The 20,329-nt window shown below is 40.6% G+C and overlaps 1 protein-coding gene across 5 annotated transcripts in view; it reads left to right on the top strand.

Moving 5' to 3' along the window:
* Lmo7 (LIM domain 7) overlaps positions 1-16,850 on the top strand; it is a 191,151-nt gene extending 174,301 nt beyond the window's left edge. For all 5 annotated transcript variants that reach the window (XM_042685403.1, XM_042685401.1, XM_042685402.1 and 2 more), the window contains 11 exons: positions 2,280-2,305; positions 2,590-2,694; positions 3,448-3,540; positions 4,425-4,750; positions 5,196-5,261; positions 7,686-7,738; positions 10,113-10,326; positions 11,544-11,840; positions 13,918-14,026; positions 15,267-15,369; positions 16,740-16,850. In XM_042685403.1, the coding sequence (XP_042541337.1) occupies positions 2,280-2,305; positions 2,590-2,694; positions 3,448-3,540; positions 4,425-4,750; positions 5,196-5,261; positions 7,686-7,738; positions 10,113-10,326; positions 11,544-11,840; positions 13,918-14,026; positions 15,267-15,369; positions 16,740-16,762 (1,415 nt within the window). In that variant the 3' untranslated portion in view covers positions 16,763-16,850. The remainder of the gene's footprint in view (positions 1-2,279; positions 2,306-2,589; positions 2,695-3,447; positions 3,541-4,424; positions 4,751-5,195; positions 5,262-7,685; positions 7,739-10,112; positions 10,327-11,543; positions 11,841-13,917; positions 14,027-15,266; positions 15,370-16,739) is intronic.
* The last annotated feature ends 3,479 nt before the right edge of the window (positions 16,851-20,329 follow it).

The raw sequence follows: 20,329 nt of genomic DNA, 5'->3' as shown, positions 1-20,329 counted from the left end.
CATTTCCGTTCTTTCCCTAGGAGCGGCAGGCTTTTCTTACAGTTCATGGGTCTACCTCTGTGGTAATGGGTCTTTGTGTGTCCCTTGTATACCTCTAAAGATGTTTTCTCTTTTAACTTTGTGAAACAAACCAAAACACTGAGCTGCTGTTAAAAACACATGTCTTCCCACTGGGTAACAGTAAGAAATGAGGAATTTCATTTAAGCCTTACTGCTTCCTACACCTGGTATAATATTAGATTACACCAACATGCAGTTTTTCCAATGTATTAAATTAAACCGGGTTTCGGTTGTAGAAGATGATTTTTAATAAAGAACAATTCTGCTGGGTACCAGTGGCCCATGCAATTTCTCCTTACTAACTAGGGAGGCCAACATTGGGAGGTTCACAGTTCCAGGTTGAACCTGGGCATAAATGTGAAATCCTTTCTCCACCAGTAGCTGGATGGACATGTTATTGTGCACCTGTCATCCTAGCTGGGTGAGAAGCATAAATAGGTGGATCATGGTCCACGCTGGTCCAGGCATATACATAAGATCCTATTTTTTTAAAAAAAGGACTGGGAGCGTGGTTCAAGAGGCAAAGTGCCTGCTTAGCAAGCACAAGGTCCTGAGTTCATCTCCCCATAGCCATCAAAAAACAAAAACAAGAACAACAACAGTGGTATTGGGCTGCTATGACATGGTAGCTTTAGTGTGTCGAACTGACTGCTTTGTTGACTTTGAATTACATTCAGAATCAATACATTTTGGCAAGTGATGATTTAAAAACTATCCATGTTGGTGTAGTTTGTCAGGGCTGCCCAGGAAGTGTGCTGCATGCCACAGTGCCAACCCCTTCCTGTTTGTCCAGTGATCTGTCCCTTGAATGAGTGCTCTCTCTTCAACTCTAATGAAGAACTTAAAAGTAATACCTAACATTTTAGATGCAGTGGTCAGAGTAGATGGCACTGGTACTGTCTAAAATGTTAGTGTTTCTTTTAAGATTAATGAACCATGTGTAAACATGCTTTGTAACATGATACTTACTGCGTTTGTGTCTTTGTGTTAACTGTCTAGGTAAGGTCTTTTTTTGACCGGCAATAGCAACAGTAGCCCTGCATGTCTATTTGTGTCTGTATCTGTAGTGTTTTTGATTCAAAATTTTCATTAAACTCTTGTTTTCCTATGGCTATTTAATTGAAATTGTATTATATTCCTAATGCAGATTGGCTCAAACAAAATAATTCCTTTTCTTTCTCTATTCTAATTTTCTTTTGGCTTTTCATCAATAAGCTGTTTTAGGGCAGAATATTTTTCTAAAGCTTGAAGCAATTTTCTTAAAATATATGTGAGTAATTTATTTGTGAGCTGCGGTTTTCAGGAAAAGTTAAAAACACTGCTGGTGTACTTTCGGAATGTAGCTTTAAAAAAAATTACCAGAATATGGTCCCCCCGCCACAATTTTGTAAGCCCCCTAAGGATAAAAGGAATCATGTGTGTAAGTTTATACATGGTTCTTGAATAGGAACGGTGAAATGTTCTTGAAAACATTTGATGTAGTGGCATATTTATTTAAAGTAGCTCAATAGCGAGAGAACCTGAAAAATATGATGGGGACTTGTTTCATTGTGGTTGAACAAATAACTAGATTTGATAGGTAATGTAAAATTTGAGCTTTTTTGCCAAATAGAAAATACCTAATTTGGTGATAAAACCTTGAAACCTGTTTAGAAACATCCATTGATTGAGCTCTCAGATCTACAGTTTTGGGGACGCCATTGGCACCTGTGGTTTACCTTCTTATTGTTCAGTTTGAGTTTAGAAGATGGAGATAGTGGAGCTGGAGGGAGAAAAGGCTTACGGATTGCTGTTTTAAAAAGTTGCTGTTAGCAGGTGCTAGTAATCCTAGCTACTCAGGAGGCTGAGATCTGTTGGTGGGTTAAAGCTAGTCTGGGCAAGAAAGTCTCTGAGACCCTTATCTCCAATTAACCACCAAAAAAACAGAAAAAAAAAAGCCAGAAGTAGAGTTGTGGCTCAAGTGGTAGAGTACTAGTCTTGAACAAAAAAGCTAAGGGGTAGTGTACAGGCCCTGAGTTCAAGCCAAGCATTGTTGGCACGCTACACATGCATACATATACACACATACACATACACACACACACACATACACATACACAATGTTGATGGCATTAGTGTAGAGAGAACTAGTGATAGAACTCTGAAAGAAATTATTTGGTAGAAATGGAAAGACTTACATTGTATTTTTCTTCTCTCCTTGCTCATGTGCTGGAATGTAGGAAGCTCTGATTCTGTGGTTCCTGATGTAAGTAGTATTCATTTGTCATTAGAAATAAATATAGAGAGGGGTTTGAAAAGACTAAATTACTATTCCAGAGTGTTGCTTTGCATTATTTTTTATTGCATAAAGGTGATCAAGTAGCAATTTTTTCAAGTTGAAAAAGACTGACTTTGAAAAAAGTATAGCTCTACTTCCCTGATGCCCTGGCTGAGTTGAATAATTTATACACGAATAATTGAATGCTTTAGTAGATGATTTGGTGAAGTATGTTGATTTTTGTTTGTCTATCTTGTCTGACATCTGGTTAGCTTCCCGTTCCAAGCCTCAGTGCCCCAAGTCGCTGGGCATGGGATCAAGAGGAGGAGCGAAAGCGGCAGGAGAGATGGCAGAAAGAGCAAGATCGCCTACTGCAGGTAGCACTGGCCAGCCAAGGGGTATGGGGAAGTAGGCTTCATTTCATAGTTCTTTTCTGGACCATGTCAACAAGTAAATTTTTCTGGGTGCTACTGGCACATGCCTATAATCCTAGCTACTCAGGAGGCTGAGATCTGAGGACTGATGTTTGAAGTCAGCCCAGGCAGGGAAGTTTTTAAGACTTTTATCTTCAATCTACCACTCAAGCTACCTTGAGCTATGGCTCAAGTCATAGAATGCCCCAGCCTTGGGTAAAAAAAAAAAAAATCTAAAGGACAGTGCCCATGCCCTGAGATCAAGCTCCAGTACCAGCACCAAAAAAAAAAAAAAAGGAAGTTTTATTATTATTATTTTTTGTGGCACTGGAGATTAGACTCAAAGCCTTGTCATTGTCTTTTGTGTTTGGTTTGATTTGGGGATAGAGTCGTGTTCTAATCTTGCCATGCCAGATATAGTTTGTGATCTTCCTATGTCTCCCCAGTAGCTAGCATTACAGACAAATGCCACCATACCAGTCAAATTCTGAAAAGCAAACCCAAACCACCCTCTTTTAATGAATTCCACGAGAATAAGGGGAGGCCATGGGTCAAAGTTGGCGTGTCTATCTTGCTTCCATTTTTAGTTCAACATAAGCTCTTTTCTACTACAGGGACTAAAACCTGTTTGCTTAAGTGAAAGTTAAAGAGTGAGGGGAACTTGTAGATCCAGCAAAAGCTAATGTTGATTCATTAATCTGCCCTATTTTCTCATAGGAAAAATACCAACGTGAGCAGGAGAAACTGAGGGAAGAGTGGCAAAGGGCTAAACAGGAAGCCGAAAGAGAGAACTCTAAGTATTTGGATGAGGTAGTATTGAAATGTGTCTTTCCGGCTCTCTTCTTGATCTTTTTTGTTTGACAAAACAAGCCAAGAAACAAGACACCTCATTTCCCTCTCGTTTGAACCACATATTTATCTCTGTTACTTTTTGGAAACTACTATGACTTCTGGTTGTATTTGCATTTTTCTTTTGATCTCTTAGCTTTCCTCCTAAGTTTTCCATTATTCATCAAGTAATAGTATCAATAGAATGTTAGTTAGTCTTCCTTTCTTCTAATGTCACTCAGATGGTTTTTATAAAAGTTATTGAATTACCTCTGTTTTATGAGGAGGGTATTTCATTGTTATATATCCTTACATGTTAATGCTCTATTCCACTCAATTTCACTCCCTGTGTCCTTTCCTCTAAGAAACAATATCTGCAACAGATTTTCCTGTTCCATGTTCATAGTTGGAAATAATCTCCTTTTTCCCTCTTTTTTGGCAGTCAAGGGGCCTGAACTCTGGGCTTGGGTGTAGTCCTTGTTCTCTTCAGCTCCAAGGCGAGTGCTCTACCACTTGACCCACAGCACTACTTCTGGTTTTCTAGTGGTTTATTGGAGATAAGAGTCTCCTGGACTTTCCTGCCCGGGCTGGCTTTGAACTGTGATCCTCAGATCTCAGCTTCCTGAGTAGCTACGATTACAGGCATGAGCCACTGGCACCTGGCTCTGGAAATAATCTATTTTGACAACATTTCCTATTCTTTATTGTCCTCTCAACACCACCCCCTACTAGTACATTGTATAGCTTTTTAAGTGATGAACTTTACTTGATTAGAAGTCTGCGATACGCTCAGCTCATCTGAAACCAAATCTGTCTGCATATGACTGTAGCAGTTGAGATGGATTTCTCTTCTCTTGGCCACACAGGAGCTGATGGTCCTGAACTCAAACAACATTTCTCTGACCACACGACAGCCTACTCTTTCCAGCTGGGAAGCCACATGGAGTGAAGGCTCTAAGTCCTCCGACAGGGAAGGAAGCCGAGCAGGAGAGCAGGAGAGGAACCATCAGGAAGAGGAAGTGATTCATGAGGAGCCAAGACAGAAGCTTCAGGACCAACTGATTCTGGAGCAAGAGAGGAAACTGAAGGAGCAGCAACAGATGCAGGAAGAGCAGGAGGAGGCCATCGAGGCACAGAAACACCAGGCAGAGAGAGAGAGGGAGACTTCAGTCAAAATATACCAGTACAGGAGGTCTGTACCATAGCCCAGGACTACCAGGGGGATTATGCAGGCCTGGCTTCACACTTTCTAGAACATCTGATTTTAAATATGTACCTCTCGCTTCCCTACCCTTTCTGTCCATGTGCCATAAACCTGTGTTGTATTAATGCCTGCATTTGTTTGTCTGTTGGCCTTCCTGCCCCCAGTAAAATACAGGTGCTACAAGGGCAGCAAGTTTGTTTTTGTTCTGTAGTGTCACTCTAGAACATTCCTGGAACATAGAATATCCAACCTATTTTGTGGAGCAAGTGACTGAGTGAATGAATGTATGAATATTGAGTGTTGGCATTAGTAGTGGTTTTCTGCAAAGGCTATTTGCATGAAAAGGTTAGAATAACAATATTTGATACCCTGTCTTATAGTCAGGGAAAATACCAAAGTTTATTATTTTGTCTGTATTTCCTCCATCTTTTAGACCTGTTGATTCCTATGACATACCGAAGAGAGAAGAAGAATCTTCAGGTTTGCTTCCTAGTGACAGGTGTGTAAAACATTTCCTTTTATTTGGTTGATGCCGACTTCAGATGAATGCTCCAGAGTGTACCTAGATGATTTTCATTTAGCCATTTGTCTTTGGTAGGGTACAAATAGAACTTGTGGGTTAATCTTTGTATCAGTTAGCTTTTGCAGTGTAACAAATAACCCTATATTTTTGGTCATGATTTTGTAGATCATTTTGTGTGTTCAGTTTGCCTAGACAGTTATTTTAGTTGCCTGGGTTCACTACTAGTTAAATTTGTCTAGTGTGTATGCTGCCAGTTAACTAAGTAGAGTTGGTAGTTTAGCAGCTGGGGCAATGAAAGCAAGTGGGTTGGCAGTCTCAGCACTCAGCACGTCATTGTGGTCTTAATGGGTGGTTGGTCAGGGAAAAAATTAGAGAGAGGATCACAGAGAAGAGTTAAGTGACTAGCAGAGAGGAGAAAAGCCATAGATCTTAAGGGAGGAAGAACATTACAAAGTCATTGAACACTCAGGGAAAATGGTGTCCATATATTATAATTCACTGTAACCTTTACTTAAAAATACTGACCAAGATGCAGTGTATTTATAAACTGACATTTGAATTGTAACCCCTTTGTACAACTACTTAGGGATAATTAAACATTTAAATGAAGTATATAGTCTTTACATTTTTATTTTTCCTTTTTAAAATTTTTTTTTGAGAGTATGTTGCCATGTTAGTCTGGAATGGACTAGGTACATCAGGCTGGCCTGGGGTACTTCCTGCCTCAGCTTCCTGAGTGCTGGGATTACAGCATGCATTGTCATAATCCCAGGCTATTTGAAAAACTGCTAGCAGTTGTTTAAGATGATTGTTACAAAGGATTAGCCAAGCACATCTTCAATGAGAATTATAGAACTGCTGGTCAGAATGAAGATAGGCTTTCACTCACCTGCAAAGTTATATGCTTAAACATTTTTTCCCGAAATCCTTAAGTTTTCATGTTTTAAAGTAATTTTTAAAATATTTTGTTATTTTGAAATCATCAAAGTTAGTCTATAAATATGCAGTGTGGAACCGTTAGCTTGTACTTGCAGGGCTGAAATTCCTTCTTTAGAGGAGGCTTGTTTGGGTATGAGATACCAGGAAAGACAAAACTAGGCAATCAGGCTGTCACTGGAAAGGACTCAGAGTGGGAAAAGGAAAGGAATAAATGGCTAGAGAAACATCTAGTGATAAGTGACTGTTTACAGTGAATCCCTCTGAGTAACTATGGATCACTAAAATGTGTAAAGCTATGCTGTGTTTTTTAAAACTTTATGTAACTGATTACCTTGGAGCTAGATAATTAAAATGCAGGGAAAAGAATTTTAAGGCATCTTGGAAAATGCAAAACACCTCCAGGCAGTGCTGATGAAGAATGCCTGAGAGGAATTGAGGAGTAATGTCTGTACATAGTTATGTATGTCGTGTACCATAGCATGAATGAAGCCCTAGAGTCAATCCTGAATACTGAAAAAACTAATAATGCATAGCATATACTATTATACAAAGTGCACATGAATATATTGTGATATACACACGAGTATATAATAGCATGGCACACCTGGAAAACAGCTACATTCATGAATCATAAACTTATATCTACCAAAACAAAACACTTATTATCAAATGTTTGGCCTTAAACTCATGATCCTCCTGTCTCTGCCTCCTAAGAAGTTGGGATTATGGGCATGTACCATTATACTCAATGTCACTAAGTTCAGTATTCCTAATAGAGTGAGAATGAGATTAGCAAGTGTTGATTTACATACCTAAATATTAGGTGCCTTCCAAAGTTGCCAGTGCAGTGTGCTTTAAATGCTAGGGTCCTGTTTGAAATGCTAGGCTAGTATTTCATGAAATGTGAATCTAGAATGATCAATAGTATTGTAGTGCCCCATACGTGGACATCTTGATTCCGGGGCAGAGTGGAGGAGGCAGGGCAGTCTGACTCTGGATGAACTGGTGGCAGATACTTTGTAAACCTGGTAAGATAAAGATCCGGAGTAGAGTGAGTTTTATCAGTAATCATTGTTTTAGCTGTTACAGAAGCTAGAGAAGTATGGTTACACATGAACATCTATTTCTATCATCTCACTCTTTGTTTTCTGCTAGTTGGCACAATGTGAAAAATTCCTTGGTTTAAAAATAGAGTTCTCTGATGGAAAGGGTGACAATTTATCAAGATACATTTACGCATTAATTGACATGTAGAATTGAAATCCTTTTTTTAACGATGATTTAAAGATAATAATAAACAAGGTATTGAAGAGAAAAAATATAGTACTTCTCAACAGACATAGGAAATACATTATCTGCTTAAACAGCATCTTTTATTTTTGTATTTTTTTTACTTTATAAATATGAAAAAGATGTTCTTATTAATGAGATATACATAATATATTATATTCTGTGTTTTAGGAGTAAATCCCGATCAACTACTGAACTAGATGATTACTCTACAAACAAAAATGGTAACTGTGATTTTTTTCTCTCAAATTTCCTCAGTCACAATTGCTTGTTAGTGCTTTCACATGCTATGATGTTTTTTAAGGCAAGATATCACAGGTTCATTAAAATAAAATAAAATATTTACTATTTTAGTGTCTCAAAAATAACAACCATGGTGTTTATTTTGGCTTTATGATGGGAAGAGATTGGGAGGTTATCGTGGTTTAAGTAACTAATGCAGTGTGTGGGAGTTCTGCAGAAAGCTGCTGAAAAAATGGGTCAGAAAATGTTTTGCAGTATATCAGGGGACTTAACATTTATATGCAAATTTGAAGTTCTATATTTAAGCATATCAAAATGTCATAAATGGAAAGTGATGATGATTTCACTAACTTTGTGAAAATAACTTGGAACCTGGAATTATTGGTATGAAGTATGCATCTGATAAACTAGCACAACTGAACTTCTATAACTAAGGAAAAGCAAGCATCATTTTGGGCAGGGTTTGTACAAGTAGATATGCTGGGCAGTTCACTAAGTGGTGAAGGTCCTGGAAAGGATTGAAGTGGACAGACCTCCTCCCCTCCCTGCCCCATTCTAGCCCATCACTGATGTGTGGGGAAATATAAGCTCTGATTGCCACCTATTTCTAGCATACAAAAGACATTAATTACGAAAACATTAAAACCCACATGTTTCCATGTATTGTCTTTCAGTTGCTAAGAAGGAAATCTGTGAGCAAAACGTATCTGTTAGCTGGAACTGAGTGGTACTTAGTTGGTGACTTCTGATTGAATGAAGCTTATAAAATTTATAATTTCCATTAGTATTTTGGGGCCTGTCTTTGCTCCTTGCCTTGAATAAGTAGGATCTGCCATTATTTTGGCTTAAGTAGCAGTATTTCCCCCCTCCTCCCCCCAGTTCTTCAAGAACTTAGTGAAATGCTTAACTATGACCAATTATCCTCTCTCTAAAGTCTCAACTTATCAGATACTTTCTGATAAGGTTCTTCTGGTCTTTGGGCCTTTCCCTGATTGGATTTTCATCCCTTTCACCCTGAATTGACCCTTGCCATCATTAAAGTACTTCTAAGTTGTGGTGATTATATTCTGCTTTGAGGAAAACACATGGCCTGCTAGTACAATAACTATGATTGTCTGGAAGCAGCTGGCTCATAATTCTGCTTTGTATCTAGTCTTGTTATTTTTATTTTTAGTATGTTTTCTCTCCTTTACTAACCAATTGTAAGATCCTGAATTGCAGCCAACAGAAATCATTAAATACTTGATGGAGTAACATAGTTATGGCATTAGGGCTTTGTGAAATAGAAAATGTTTTATGTAAAACCTGATGAAATTGATAAACTGTCCTACATGTGAAAGAGTATAAATGCTAATTGTTGTTTGGAAGAGAACTAAAGCACAAACAACAGACTTTGAAAGAATGACAATAGCAGTGAATCTATAGAAAGAGAGAAAGTTAATCCATTGATAGAATTTCCTTCTACAAAGATTGGCATGATACTTGAAAGTTGTGGATATTTAACCTAAATTAGAAATTATTATATTATTATATAATTAGAAATTATTATATAATAATTAATATAGTACTATTATAACCTAAATCCGTTTTATGTTATAAATATGCTCTTATTCCTACAGACATTAGTCGTGACCTTTTTTTAATGACTTATGCCAAGAAAACTTGGGCCATGTCATCCAGGCATAAATCCAGTTGTATCTTCTCTCTCTCTTCAAGATTTTTTGTTTGTGGTTTTTTGTTTTTGTTTTTTTGGTCATAGGGCTCAAATTCAGGGCCTGAGCACTGTCCCTGATCTGTTGCTTAAGGCTGGTGCTCTATCACTTTTAGACAGAGTGCCACTTCTGGTTCTTGGGTGGTTAATTGGAAATAAGTGTCTCACAGACTTTCCTGCCCAGGTTGGCTTTGAACCATGATTCTTGGATGTCAGCATCTTGAGCAGCTAGGATTACAGGTATGAGTTACCAGCGCCTAGCAGTTAGTTGTCACAACAAGCATTCTATTGTATATGCTTAACTGATTGAATTTAGGAAGGAAGGAAAAAGTAGAGGACAAGACAACACTTTCTAGATGAGTGTTTTGTAACTGAGCATTGTAGGAGGTGTACTTGTTCTTTACCTTCGTAGGCAGCCTCTGTGTTCTTCCCCCAATGCGTTCTTCAACATGCTTCAGCTGTGGGACCAGAACTTGCAGAAATAGGAAGCGGATAGTTACTTTTTGTTCTCATACAGCCGCCTCACTGGAAATGGAAAACGTTAGCACCTGTGCACAATGTCTCACATGAACTATCATGGGAAGTTTATCCACTACCTTATTTTCTGTTTATTCCTGAAGCTTTTGCTATTGCTTTTTATTTAGGAAGCAGCAAATATTTAGACCAAATTGGGAGCATTAGCTTTTCACAGAGGAGCTCCAAGAAGGATCCAGTCCCCTCAGGGGCAGAGCGGGAGAGACAGCAAATTCTCCAGGAAATGAGGAAGAGAACTTCCCTCCACGATGACAACAGCTGGATCCGGCAGCGCAGTGCCAGTGTGAATAAAGAGCCGATTTGTCTGCCTGGGATGATGAGAAGGTACGAGCCTACAGAAATTACTCTCTCTCTCTCTCTCTGATGGCCATTCACACAGGAAAAAGATCCTCTTTTGCTTTTCAGCTTACTTAAGACTGAGGGGAGAGAGGGAAGTAGGAAAAAGTGATTGAGTGCGATTGAGTATATGTCAGGCACAAGCCAGGTAGAGATCTCTCTCACAATTTAGAATTACCTTTGGTAGATCAGTATTAATTCTAGTATCCAGTTTTTGAGAGATTCTTCTAAAAGTTGTATTTAAGTCAGTGTTGAGCTCAATCCGGTGTATTCAATTTCAGGGAAATGGACCTCAAACAGTTGTTGAGATTTAGGGTTCAGGGTAGCAATGAACGAGCACCTCTCAAGATTCATGTGGGAGCCAGAACAACTTTGATTTGAAAGTTAAGGCCACTCTCACTGGTTCCTACTAAGGACAAGTTAACTTCTGGGAGGTTAAAAGTATCTTGTCTGAACTGGGGGTTAGTGGCTCACACCTGTCATTCTAGCTATTCAGGAGGTTGAAATCTGAGGATTGAGGTTCAAAGAAAACCTAGGTAGAAATCTCGGTGGGACTCTTATCTCCAATAAGTCATCAAAAAGCTGAAAGTGGAGCAAATGGTAGAGCACCTGCCTTGAATAAAAAAGTCAAAGGCTGAGGTCCTGAGTTCAAGTCCCAGTACGTACGTACGTACACACACACACACACACACACACACACACACACACACACACACACACACACACACACACACACACACACACACACACACACACACACACACACACAGAGGTATCTTATCTAGTGTTGTAAAAATAAAGGTGAATACTTTAACAAAAATGTCTAGCTTAGTTCATCTCCTCAAATGCTTAACATGTATTTTTTTGGATGAATTTTGAAAGGCTTTAGGATTTATAGGTTTCTATTACTAAAAAAGGGCTATGTAAAAATGTTCTTATTTAAAAATATGGTTTTCTTTTCACCTTGGTTGGTATTCTTTTATCAAAACACAGAAACAAAAATTACGGTTGCTTGAAATGGGAGATGTCTTAATACCATTGACGATGAAGAACAATTTACTGGTTACAGTAATTGTACACATAACTCAGCGTCATGACTGCCTGGGAAATGCTTAAAAGTGCGTCTCCGAGGGAACACACCCATGTGTTGCATAGATCCCTAGTTGAATAGCTAGTTATTTTGGCCAATCCTGTGTGTGTTTCAGAGGCGAGTCTCTAGATAACCTGGACTCCCCCAGGTCCGGTTCTTGGAGGCAGTCCCCGTGGCACAGTCAGCCCGCAGGTGTCTACGCCTCCTCCTCTGTTCAGGACTTCAGTCGCCCACCGCCTCAGCTGCTGTCCACATCAAACCGTGCCTACATGCGGAACCCTTCATCCAGTGTGCCCCCTCCTTCAGCTGGCCAGGTGAAGACCACCATCACCAGCATGGTGACCTCACGGTCCCCCGTCCCACGCAGCCATTCCCCCTCCACTTTGCAGTCGGGGTCTCAGCTGCGCAACAGGTGAGGCTCCTTTCTTTGGTTTGGTCCCAGGGGTGTTTTGTCAATGAGACTTTATCTACATCTTGGCCAAGTCTTCCATGAAAAAAAAAACCAGCCAAACAAACCCTCTGGAATATGTCAGATTCCGTGGAGAAGCTATCTCAGTACTCTTCTGTGCTGCCCTAATAGTATCTGTGGACATCTGGTAAAGCCATCAGAGCCCTTAAAGTTATCTGCTTATTGCTGGGGTCTCCTTGCCAGTGCAGTGGGCAGGGTCTCAGCTGTAGGATGTACCTGAATAATTTTCCTTGTAGAATGACAAAACCATACAGCTCCTGAATGTTTTTCTCATTTCTGAGTAAAAGCAGTATTCTAAAATCTTTGATTATTTTTATGACATTGTGATAGCAACTCGCATTTTAGGAACCAAGGATAGAAGAAAAGCCTCATCAGCAAGCTGTATTGTCAGGAAAGTGTTAACAAGCTGGATTTAAAAAACAAAACAATTGAGTAGTTCAGATTTCTTTTGGGGGATTTGGATTTGCCACAGCCATTGCTTGCAGAAGACCAATTGGTTTGCCGACATTGTCCAAGTTACATCAGCTGGATTCTGTAGGTCATGTCCATGTGGGGAGTGTATGAGCTGTGTAGCCCCTTGCCTTGTTCAGTGGGGTCAAGCCTTAGGCTCAGTGTGAGTCAGGTTTTGAGATCCTCATGGCTTTTGTGCCTCACTTACTTGCAACAGAAATACTTCTCCATGGAGTTCTCCCAGAATGCTGCAACATTCTTTTGGCTTATAATACTTTTTAGCACAAAAAAAATAACTTCAAAGTTGAAATAGATTGATGCTAAGATTGTTTGGCACCATGGAAGAGACTTAAGAAAACAGTTTATACAACCCATGTTGTCTACTGAAGAATCTCAGTTCAGAGAAAAGAGGAAAGGATTTAATGGTCAGTTTGTTGGGGGGAGGTGAAACCTGTGCAGTTTACTTACTGGGAGCTCCATGCTAAGAGAACCCAGGACAGAGACAGGCTGTGGGCTTTCTTCCCTGCTTACCTTAGCCTGAATTAAAGCAGAAATCCCCCTAAAAGGCAATTTTCTGGCAAAGCCCATTCTACTCTTTGCAGGACCACAATTAGAAAGCACTCGTATTTCTAACTAGATGGTTAAATGACTAGGAAAGAGAATGAGAACTAAAGCTGAGAAGACACGTGGGAGAGGACTCCAGTGCCTGGCCCAGGAAGCCGGGATGGGGAGCCCTTCCCACGGGTAGCTTGCATGGCTGGAGTTGTGTGTTCTGGTGAGGTTAAGCGGAAAGGTTTAAAGGCTCAGAGATGGAAAGATATTGCTGAGATTATAGGTGATCTAGTGGAGTACCAAGTGGACTACATTAACAGACATTCCTTTAGGTGAGTTGGTGTCAAAGGTCAAGGGCTACCATGGGCTTCATTCCAGGTTACTGCTTTGGCTGGTGAACCTTTTTCCCCCAAGAGATTATATAGACTCTCTCTCTCTTTCTTTCTGTCTCTCTCTCCTCCCTCTCTCTCTCTCCCTCTCTTTCCCTCTCTCCCTCGCTCTCTCCATCTCTCTCCCTCGCTCTCTCCATCTCTCTCCCCCTCTCTCTCCCTCTGTCTCCCTCCCCTTTCCCCTCTCTCCTCTCTCCTCTCTCTCTCTCTCTCTCTCCCCCTCTCCCCCTCTCCCTTTCTCCCTCTATATCTCCCTCTCTCCCTTTCTCTCTTTCTCTTTCTCCTCTCTCCCCTCTCTCCTCTCTCCCTCTTGCTTGAACTCTGGCCTGGGCGCTGTCCCTGAGCTTCTGTGGTTCAAGGCTAGTGCTCTGCCACTTGAGCCACAGCTCCACTTCCAGCTTTTGGTGAGTAATGTATTGGAGATGAGAGTTTCATGGACTTTCTTGCAGGGACTGGCTCGGAACCACCATCCTCAGATCTCAGCCTCCTGAGTAGCCACTGGCTCGCACCTGCGGGGGGGCTTTCCTAACTGATCCCCCTATTGTTAGTGACAGAATAAGCTCTTCAGTAGGAACCTTGCACTGCACAGTTAAAAGCCTCCGTTCCCTCCTCCCTGTTTCTGCATCTAGGTCAGTGAGTGGGAAGCGCACGTGCTCCTACTGTAATAACATTCTGGGCAAAGGAGCCGCCATGATCATCGAATCCCTGGGGCTTTGTTACCATTTACATTGCTTTAAGGTGAGACAGAGACAAAACAGCTTCTCAGGCCTGCAAAAGCTTTACCTGGGGAGCGCATGGCTGCTTTGAGTCGCTCGCTGGGGTCACTAACCAGCTAGATGCTGCCGGTCTGTGCTGCGTTCCAGGACTGGCTCCAATCACACATTGCTTGCTACTCCGTGGTGCTTGTATCCTACGCCTTGCTGTACAAAGGAACTCTGGAAGCATGATGCATTTGCCAACCCTAATCCATTAGCATTCTATACATAACAACAACAAAAAATGTACCCGTGTATAAATGTTTTCTCTAACATGACTGTCACAGGCATAGTTGAAAGATAATTTGCCACTGTTATCAACAGCACAGGGACAATGCAATTCTCACAGGATCAGAGCCTTAACTTCTAATACAGAGAATGTGTAAGGAAAACCTGTGGAAGTATTTTCACGATTGCACAGCAGATGTGTTACCTGACAGTTTTGTACATAAGAAGGAACTCGGGTTGTAATTGCTTGTTTTGCAGTATCTGCCTCTAGAGGAGCGCCTATTTGATTTTCTTTTTTTTTTTTAATATTTGAACTTGCAATTGGGTCAGAAGAAAGTCTCTCAGCTGAAGAAAGTCTCCCAGCTGTTGATTCTGAAGTCTTACAGAACACAGCTAGTTTAGGCCTATACACACAACTGCTGGCTTGTGCTGTCCTAGAAAGAACAGAGTGAGTCAGAATAATGTTGGAGCCCAGGAAAGTGAAATCCCCAGCTTGAAATGAGTACCTGCTGGGACTCTTGCCCAAGCTAGGGCCCCCCAAAATCTCCAGGATTGGCCCACCCCAGATAACAGAGGCAGAAACCCAAGCTCTGTTCATTTCTAACAGCTCTTTTATGTGGAAACTTACCCTCCATTCCCCCTGCAGGGAGCAGAGGGTAGGAGAGAATCTAAATTTCAGCCCATCAGTAAATTAGTTCACCTCCCCCACACCCCTAAGTATATTTAGGAATGATCATCTTGGCTCTTAAAATTGGCTTGATGAGTTCTTTAATGTCTTACCTGTCTGGCTTGATTTCTATCTACTAATCATCTAACCATCTCTTGACTTCTCTGTTTTGTTTTCTCCCTTTGTTGAGCTGTAATCCAAGAGCTTAGATGTGGCATTCTGCTTTTTTCTTGTCCTTTTTTTCTTTTTTAAGTCCTTTCTGAGGGTGCCTGGAATTTGCTGGAGCAGACTAATTGTGAGCGATCTTTTTTTGTTGTTGTTGCCGTAGTGCGTGTCCTGCGAGTGTGATCTTGGAGGCTCATCGTCAGGAGCCGAAGTCAGAATCAGAAACCACCAATTGTACTGCAATGACTGCTATCTCAGATTCAAATGTAAGAGAGCAAATCAAAGAGAAAATTTCTTGCCTTTTGAGGAGACCACGGGTTCCCTTGCCTTTCCCTGAGCCTGTAGCCCCCTCTCCCTCCAATTCACTACAGTAGGATTCTGGGTTGTGGAGATCTTAAGTCTGTTCCTCTCAGAGAAAGTGTGTAATGGACGGTCCCTACTCGTGGTTATAGCCAGACAGTGGGGAGAGGGGGGAAAGGTGGGGAAGAGGAACTGGGGAGGGAGGTGTACCCCCAAATCAGGGCAATGACTTTTTTTGTTTGCGAAAACAAAGACTTAAGAATGCAGTCAACCCAAACGACAGTACAAATGAATCTTCCAGTAGGCTGTAATCAGCTGCTTGATTAACTACATCATCAGCTTATTTCTGTCATCTACAAATAAGGTTTGATTGTGTGACTTAGTCTGTGAGCAACTTTGAAAATGAGCATCTAACGTAGTTAAGAATGTCAGCATATGATTACTGCTAATGTATAATTGTATATCGATGCATACAATATATTTTTAAAACAACAGAGAGCCTTAATTCTGATTATATAGTGTTTCAAGTGTCAATGCTGGTACAGTGGAGTTTTTCAAAAACTTCAAGTGCTCAGCATGCCTTTTTGTTATAAAGCACATATGTAGGATAGCATGATGAGATTGCATATCATTTCCAGCTACAGCAAGACAATGATTACTGCGGTATTGATTCTGAACCTTGATACTGGTAACGTGCTTCTTCCTTATTATGAAAGGGTGTTACAAGTGGTATCAGCAAAGCCATTTGCTTTTGAACGCAGAGGTATTTATGTGGCCCCTAATGTGAAGAGTGCTTTGGAAATGGGTGGAGCCCTGTTAACTCTCTCTCCTCTGTCAGTGGCATCTCAGTCTTCTCTCCCCAGCTGTCCAGTTCTTCCCTGGACTCTAATGCTGAGGCTGGAGAATGTCAAGGCTGGACAAGAACCACATGAGCCATGTGGGGGGAGTGTGTATGTGGGTATGTGTGTGTGTGTATGTGTGTATGTGTGTGTGTGTGTTTCTATTCTGAAGCCAAATAGAAATTGAATTGTGGACTCATCGCAAAGTTGTCCATGCCTTTCTCTCTTTTGGTGCACACAATAGAGAGTTGAGTGCAATTTCTTTCTAGATCAGCAGTCCATATATGTTATTTTCTTGTTCTTTTGTCTTTTTTTTTTTTTTAAACAATAAAGAATTGGAGAGCCCGGAGGCTAGCTTTACCCTAAGCTGAGTGACAGGTGACTCTTTCTGCCTCACTTGGCCACTCTGGAGTGATGACTGTGTGTTATCCCCTGCGCCGATGGTGACACCTTTCTGAATCTAAGCACTTCTCTCTCTTCTCTCCTTGTCTGATCAGCCGGACGGCCAACTGCCATGTGACGTAAGCCTCCATTCGAAAGCACTGTTGCAGATAGAAGAAGAGGTGGTTGCTGCTGATTTAGATCTATAAATATGTGTTGTATGTCCTTTTTCTCCCTCTTTTTTTAAAAAAAAAAAACAACAACTTTTTTTTTGGCCTCATTAGATTATATAGGAACACCATAGTCTTGGTAGATTCTGGATTTTTGATGCTTATTTATAAGAAGGTAATTATATGTGTGTAGAGAAAAGTGCAGTATTTACTTTTTAAATTCAGCACCCTAAAAAGCACAAGGAAAAAAGAATAAGAGCTGAAAAAAAAACAGTTTTTTTTCCAAGGCTGATAGTGATCTAGTTTGACTGGAGTGGTGTTTTGAAGAGGGTATTTTATTGTTTCTTTTTTTTTTTAAGGTTCTTGAACATTTTCTGAAATAGTTAATTTAAAGATGGAATGGCACTTGCTCTGTTTATTGTAATGTGTACTAAATTAATGTGGAACCACTTGGAAATGTCATTGAAATCCACTCCTAAATTTGCTTTTTGTATTCTTTATGCCTATGTAATATGATAGGAAAATAATTGAGTTTCTGAGACATTTAATTTACTCAATGGGGAGAGCTCTTTTTTTTTTCTTACCAGAATGGTGGCTAGCAAATCTGAAAATAAAGCTGCTTATTTTCAATAATGAAAAAAATTGTGGTTTGTACACCAGAAGTATCTTCAGAAACTAGTGAGCTTTTTGTCCAGCTGCATTGTAAATAAACTTACTGAAGCATTTAATGAGTGGTTCTTTTGTGTGTATAAATGTATGGGTGTATCTGTGTGTGTGTGTGTGTGTGTGTGTGTGAGAGAGAGAGAGAGAGAGAGAGAGAGAGAGAGAGAGAGAGAGAGAGAGAGAAAGCGCGAGCGAGCTTTCTACACCTTTTAATCACATTATTTCCTGATTTCTTTAGCTGCTTTACCAAGACATTATTGATATCACCTATTTAGATTGTACAATTTGACAAATTTTGGTATGTGTATACCTGTGAAAATATGATCAAGTCTTGGTGATTTTGCTGAGAAATTTTTATTTATTACTTTTATTTTTGGTTGTAATTTTTAGTATAATGCATTTGATGATATTTGATTGAATTGTTGGACCATTTTAATAGAATGTTTTATTGTGTTACCCCTGTGAAAATAGGTAGAGCAGAAGCAACAACAACAAAGACAGGTATTCTGTTTTAGAAATCTAGAGTAGAAATGAAGAAATATAAAATATGTGAAAGCAAAAGTATAAAGCTTCTCAACTCTTTTATAAAAATGTAAATGAAGTGAATAATTCTAGGAAATAGAAAAATGTATAGTTGAAAACTATTGAAGAAAATTTAAAATTTAGTTCCAATTTTTGTTGTTGTTGTTGTCTGTAGGGCTTAAACTCAGTCTGGGCACTGTCTCTGAGCTCTTTTGCTCAAGGCTAGTGTTCGACCAGCTCCACTTATAGTTTTCTGATAGTTAAGGGGAAATAAGTGTCTCATAGACTTTCCTGTACAGGCTGACTTTGAACCATGATCCTAAGCTCACAGTCTCCTGAGTAGCTGACAACTTACTCTTTATCTCCAATTTGAATTTATTGAGGGAAACTTGCTAGGTGCTCCATAGCCTATAAGACAATTCTCAGCCCCAAACTCCAAAGATATGAGCTGTGTTGAACTCATGACGCATATAAATATTTATTCTGTATTCTTGGTTAACACTAGGCTATGAATATTTCCAAGTCTTTTACATGATTTTTACTTTCTTCTCTCCCTTTCCTCTTCTCGTGCATGTTGTGCAAGTCCTGCACTACTCAGCTACCCTCTTTGTTCTTGATTTCTCTTTGGCTCTCTCTCTCTCTCTGTCTCTGCCTCTCTCTTTCTCTCTGGCAATATTTGGGTTTTAACTCAGGCTTTTGTACTTGCAAGGCAGGCATGTTCTACTGCTTAGGCCATGACCCAGACTTTGCTTTTCCTTTTATTTTTTTTAATAGGTCTTAGATTTTTTTGACTGGGGCTGGCCTTGCACTGATTCTCCTTCTTGGGTAGCTAGGATTACAGACACATGCTACCTCATCCAGCTTATTTGAGATGAGAGTCTCTGCTTGAAGACTGATACTCCTAATATCTGCTGCCCCACCAAGTCTCTTCCATTTCCTCCCCTCCCCTCCCATCTCCCCTTCCCTTCTTCTCTCCATTCTCTACTTTCCCTTTCCCTTTCTCCCTGTTTCCATTTTCCCCTCTTTCCCCCTTTTCCCCTTTTTCTCCCCTTCCGCTTCCCCTTCCCTTTCCTCTGGTCCTGAGCAGTGTCCCTGATCTTGTTTGCTTGATCCATAACTCCATGTCTGGCTTTTTTGGTAATTAATTGGATGAAGAAAAGAGTCTCATGGACTTTCTAGCTCAGGCTGGCTTCAAACTGTGATCCTTAGATCTCAGCCTCCTAAAGAGCTAGGATTATGGGCTGGGAAGGTGGCTCAGTGGTCGAGCGCTTGCCTTGCATGCCTGAGGCCCTGGGTTTGATTCCTCAGCACCACATAAGCAAAAAGAAAAAAGCCAGAAGTGGTGCTGTGGCTCAAGTGGTAGAGCATTAGCCTTGAGCTGAAGAGCTGAGGGACAGCGCCCAGGCCCAGAGTTCAGGCACCACAACCAGACCCGCCCCCCCGCCAAAAAGAGCTAGGATTACAGGTGTGAACCACTGGCTTCTTGTTCCATTTATTTTTAATGGCTGTATAGCACTCCATTGTTTGGCTGTACCAATATTTAGATGATACATTGTGTAAATTTCAATTGTGTCTAATATCTTTATTTTTACATGTATATAAATATACTATGTATGTAATTATGTATTTTAATGTAAGTTGCATGGACTTCACTTCTCTGTTCACAGAGCAGCCACGTGGTGCAGTTGAATTAGGGAGGATTGTGGGGGTGGGGTGGGGCGGGTCAGTGTTGCAGGACTTTGGCTTTGTCTGTAAATAGGATAAGGAGACTTTGGAGGGGGTTGAGCAAAGAAGTGAGATGAACTGACTTCCGTGTTAAACAAGGACTAAAAAGCAAGTAGCCTGCTTAAACACACACACACACACACACCATCTTGGAGTCACAAAACATCTTCAACAAGGCAGTATCAGCAGCAGTAGCAGGGGTGGGAAGACCATAGTGTATATTGAAATAAAACCTATCTGTATTTGATGATGTGAATGAGAGGAAAAGAAGAGTCCATGACAGTTTGGAAGTACTGCCATGGGGTGGAGTTGCTGGAGAAGGGTGTGAGCAGGATACCTTTGGGATGGGGAGATGTTTAAACATGGAGAGGTGTTTTCAATATCCACGCACCAATGTCCAGCAGTCAGCTGGCTGTGCACATCTGGAATTCCTACCCTGGAGGACATCACCTGGCTTTTCATGATAACTGGAGGAGAGAAATGAGAAGAACCAAGTCCTGATGAGATACTCCTGCATTCAACATTAGAGATGCGGAAGAGTGTCGGCTGAGGCAGGAAAAAAACCAGAACTGGAGCTGCAGAAGCCAAGTGCTGATCATGTTTCCAGGACAGAGAGCCCTTCAGGG

Source organism: Dipodomys spectabilis, unplaced genomic scaffold, assembly GCF_019054845.1.
Source record: "Dipodomys spectabilis isolate Male_0828 unplaced genomic scaffold, ASM1905484v1 ptg000095l, whole genome shotgun sequence".
Taxonomy (NCBI): domain Eukaryota; kingdom Metazoa; phylum Chordata; class Mammalia; order Rodentia; family Heteromyidae; genus Dipodomys; species Dipodomys spectabilis.
This window is presented reverse-complemented; position numbering and strand designations above follow the sequence as displayed.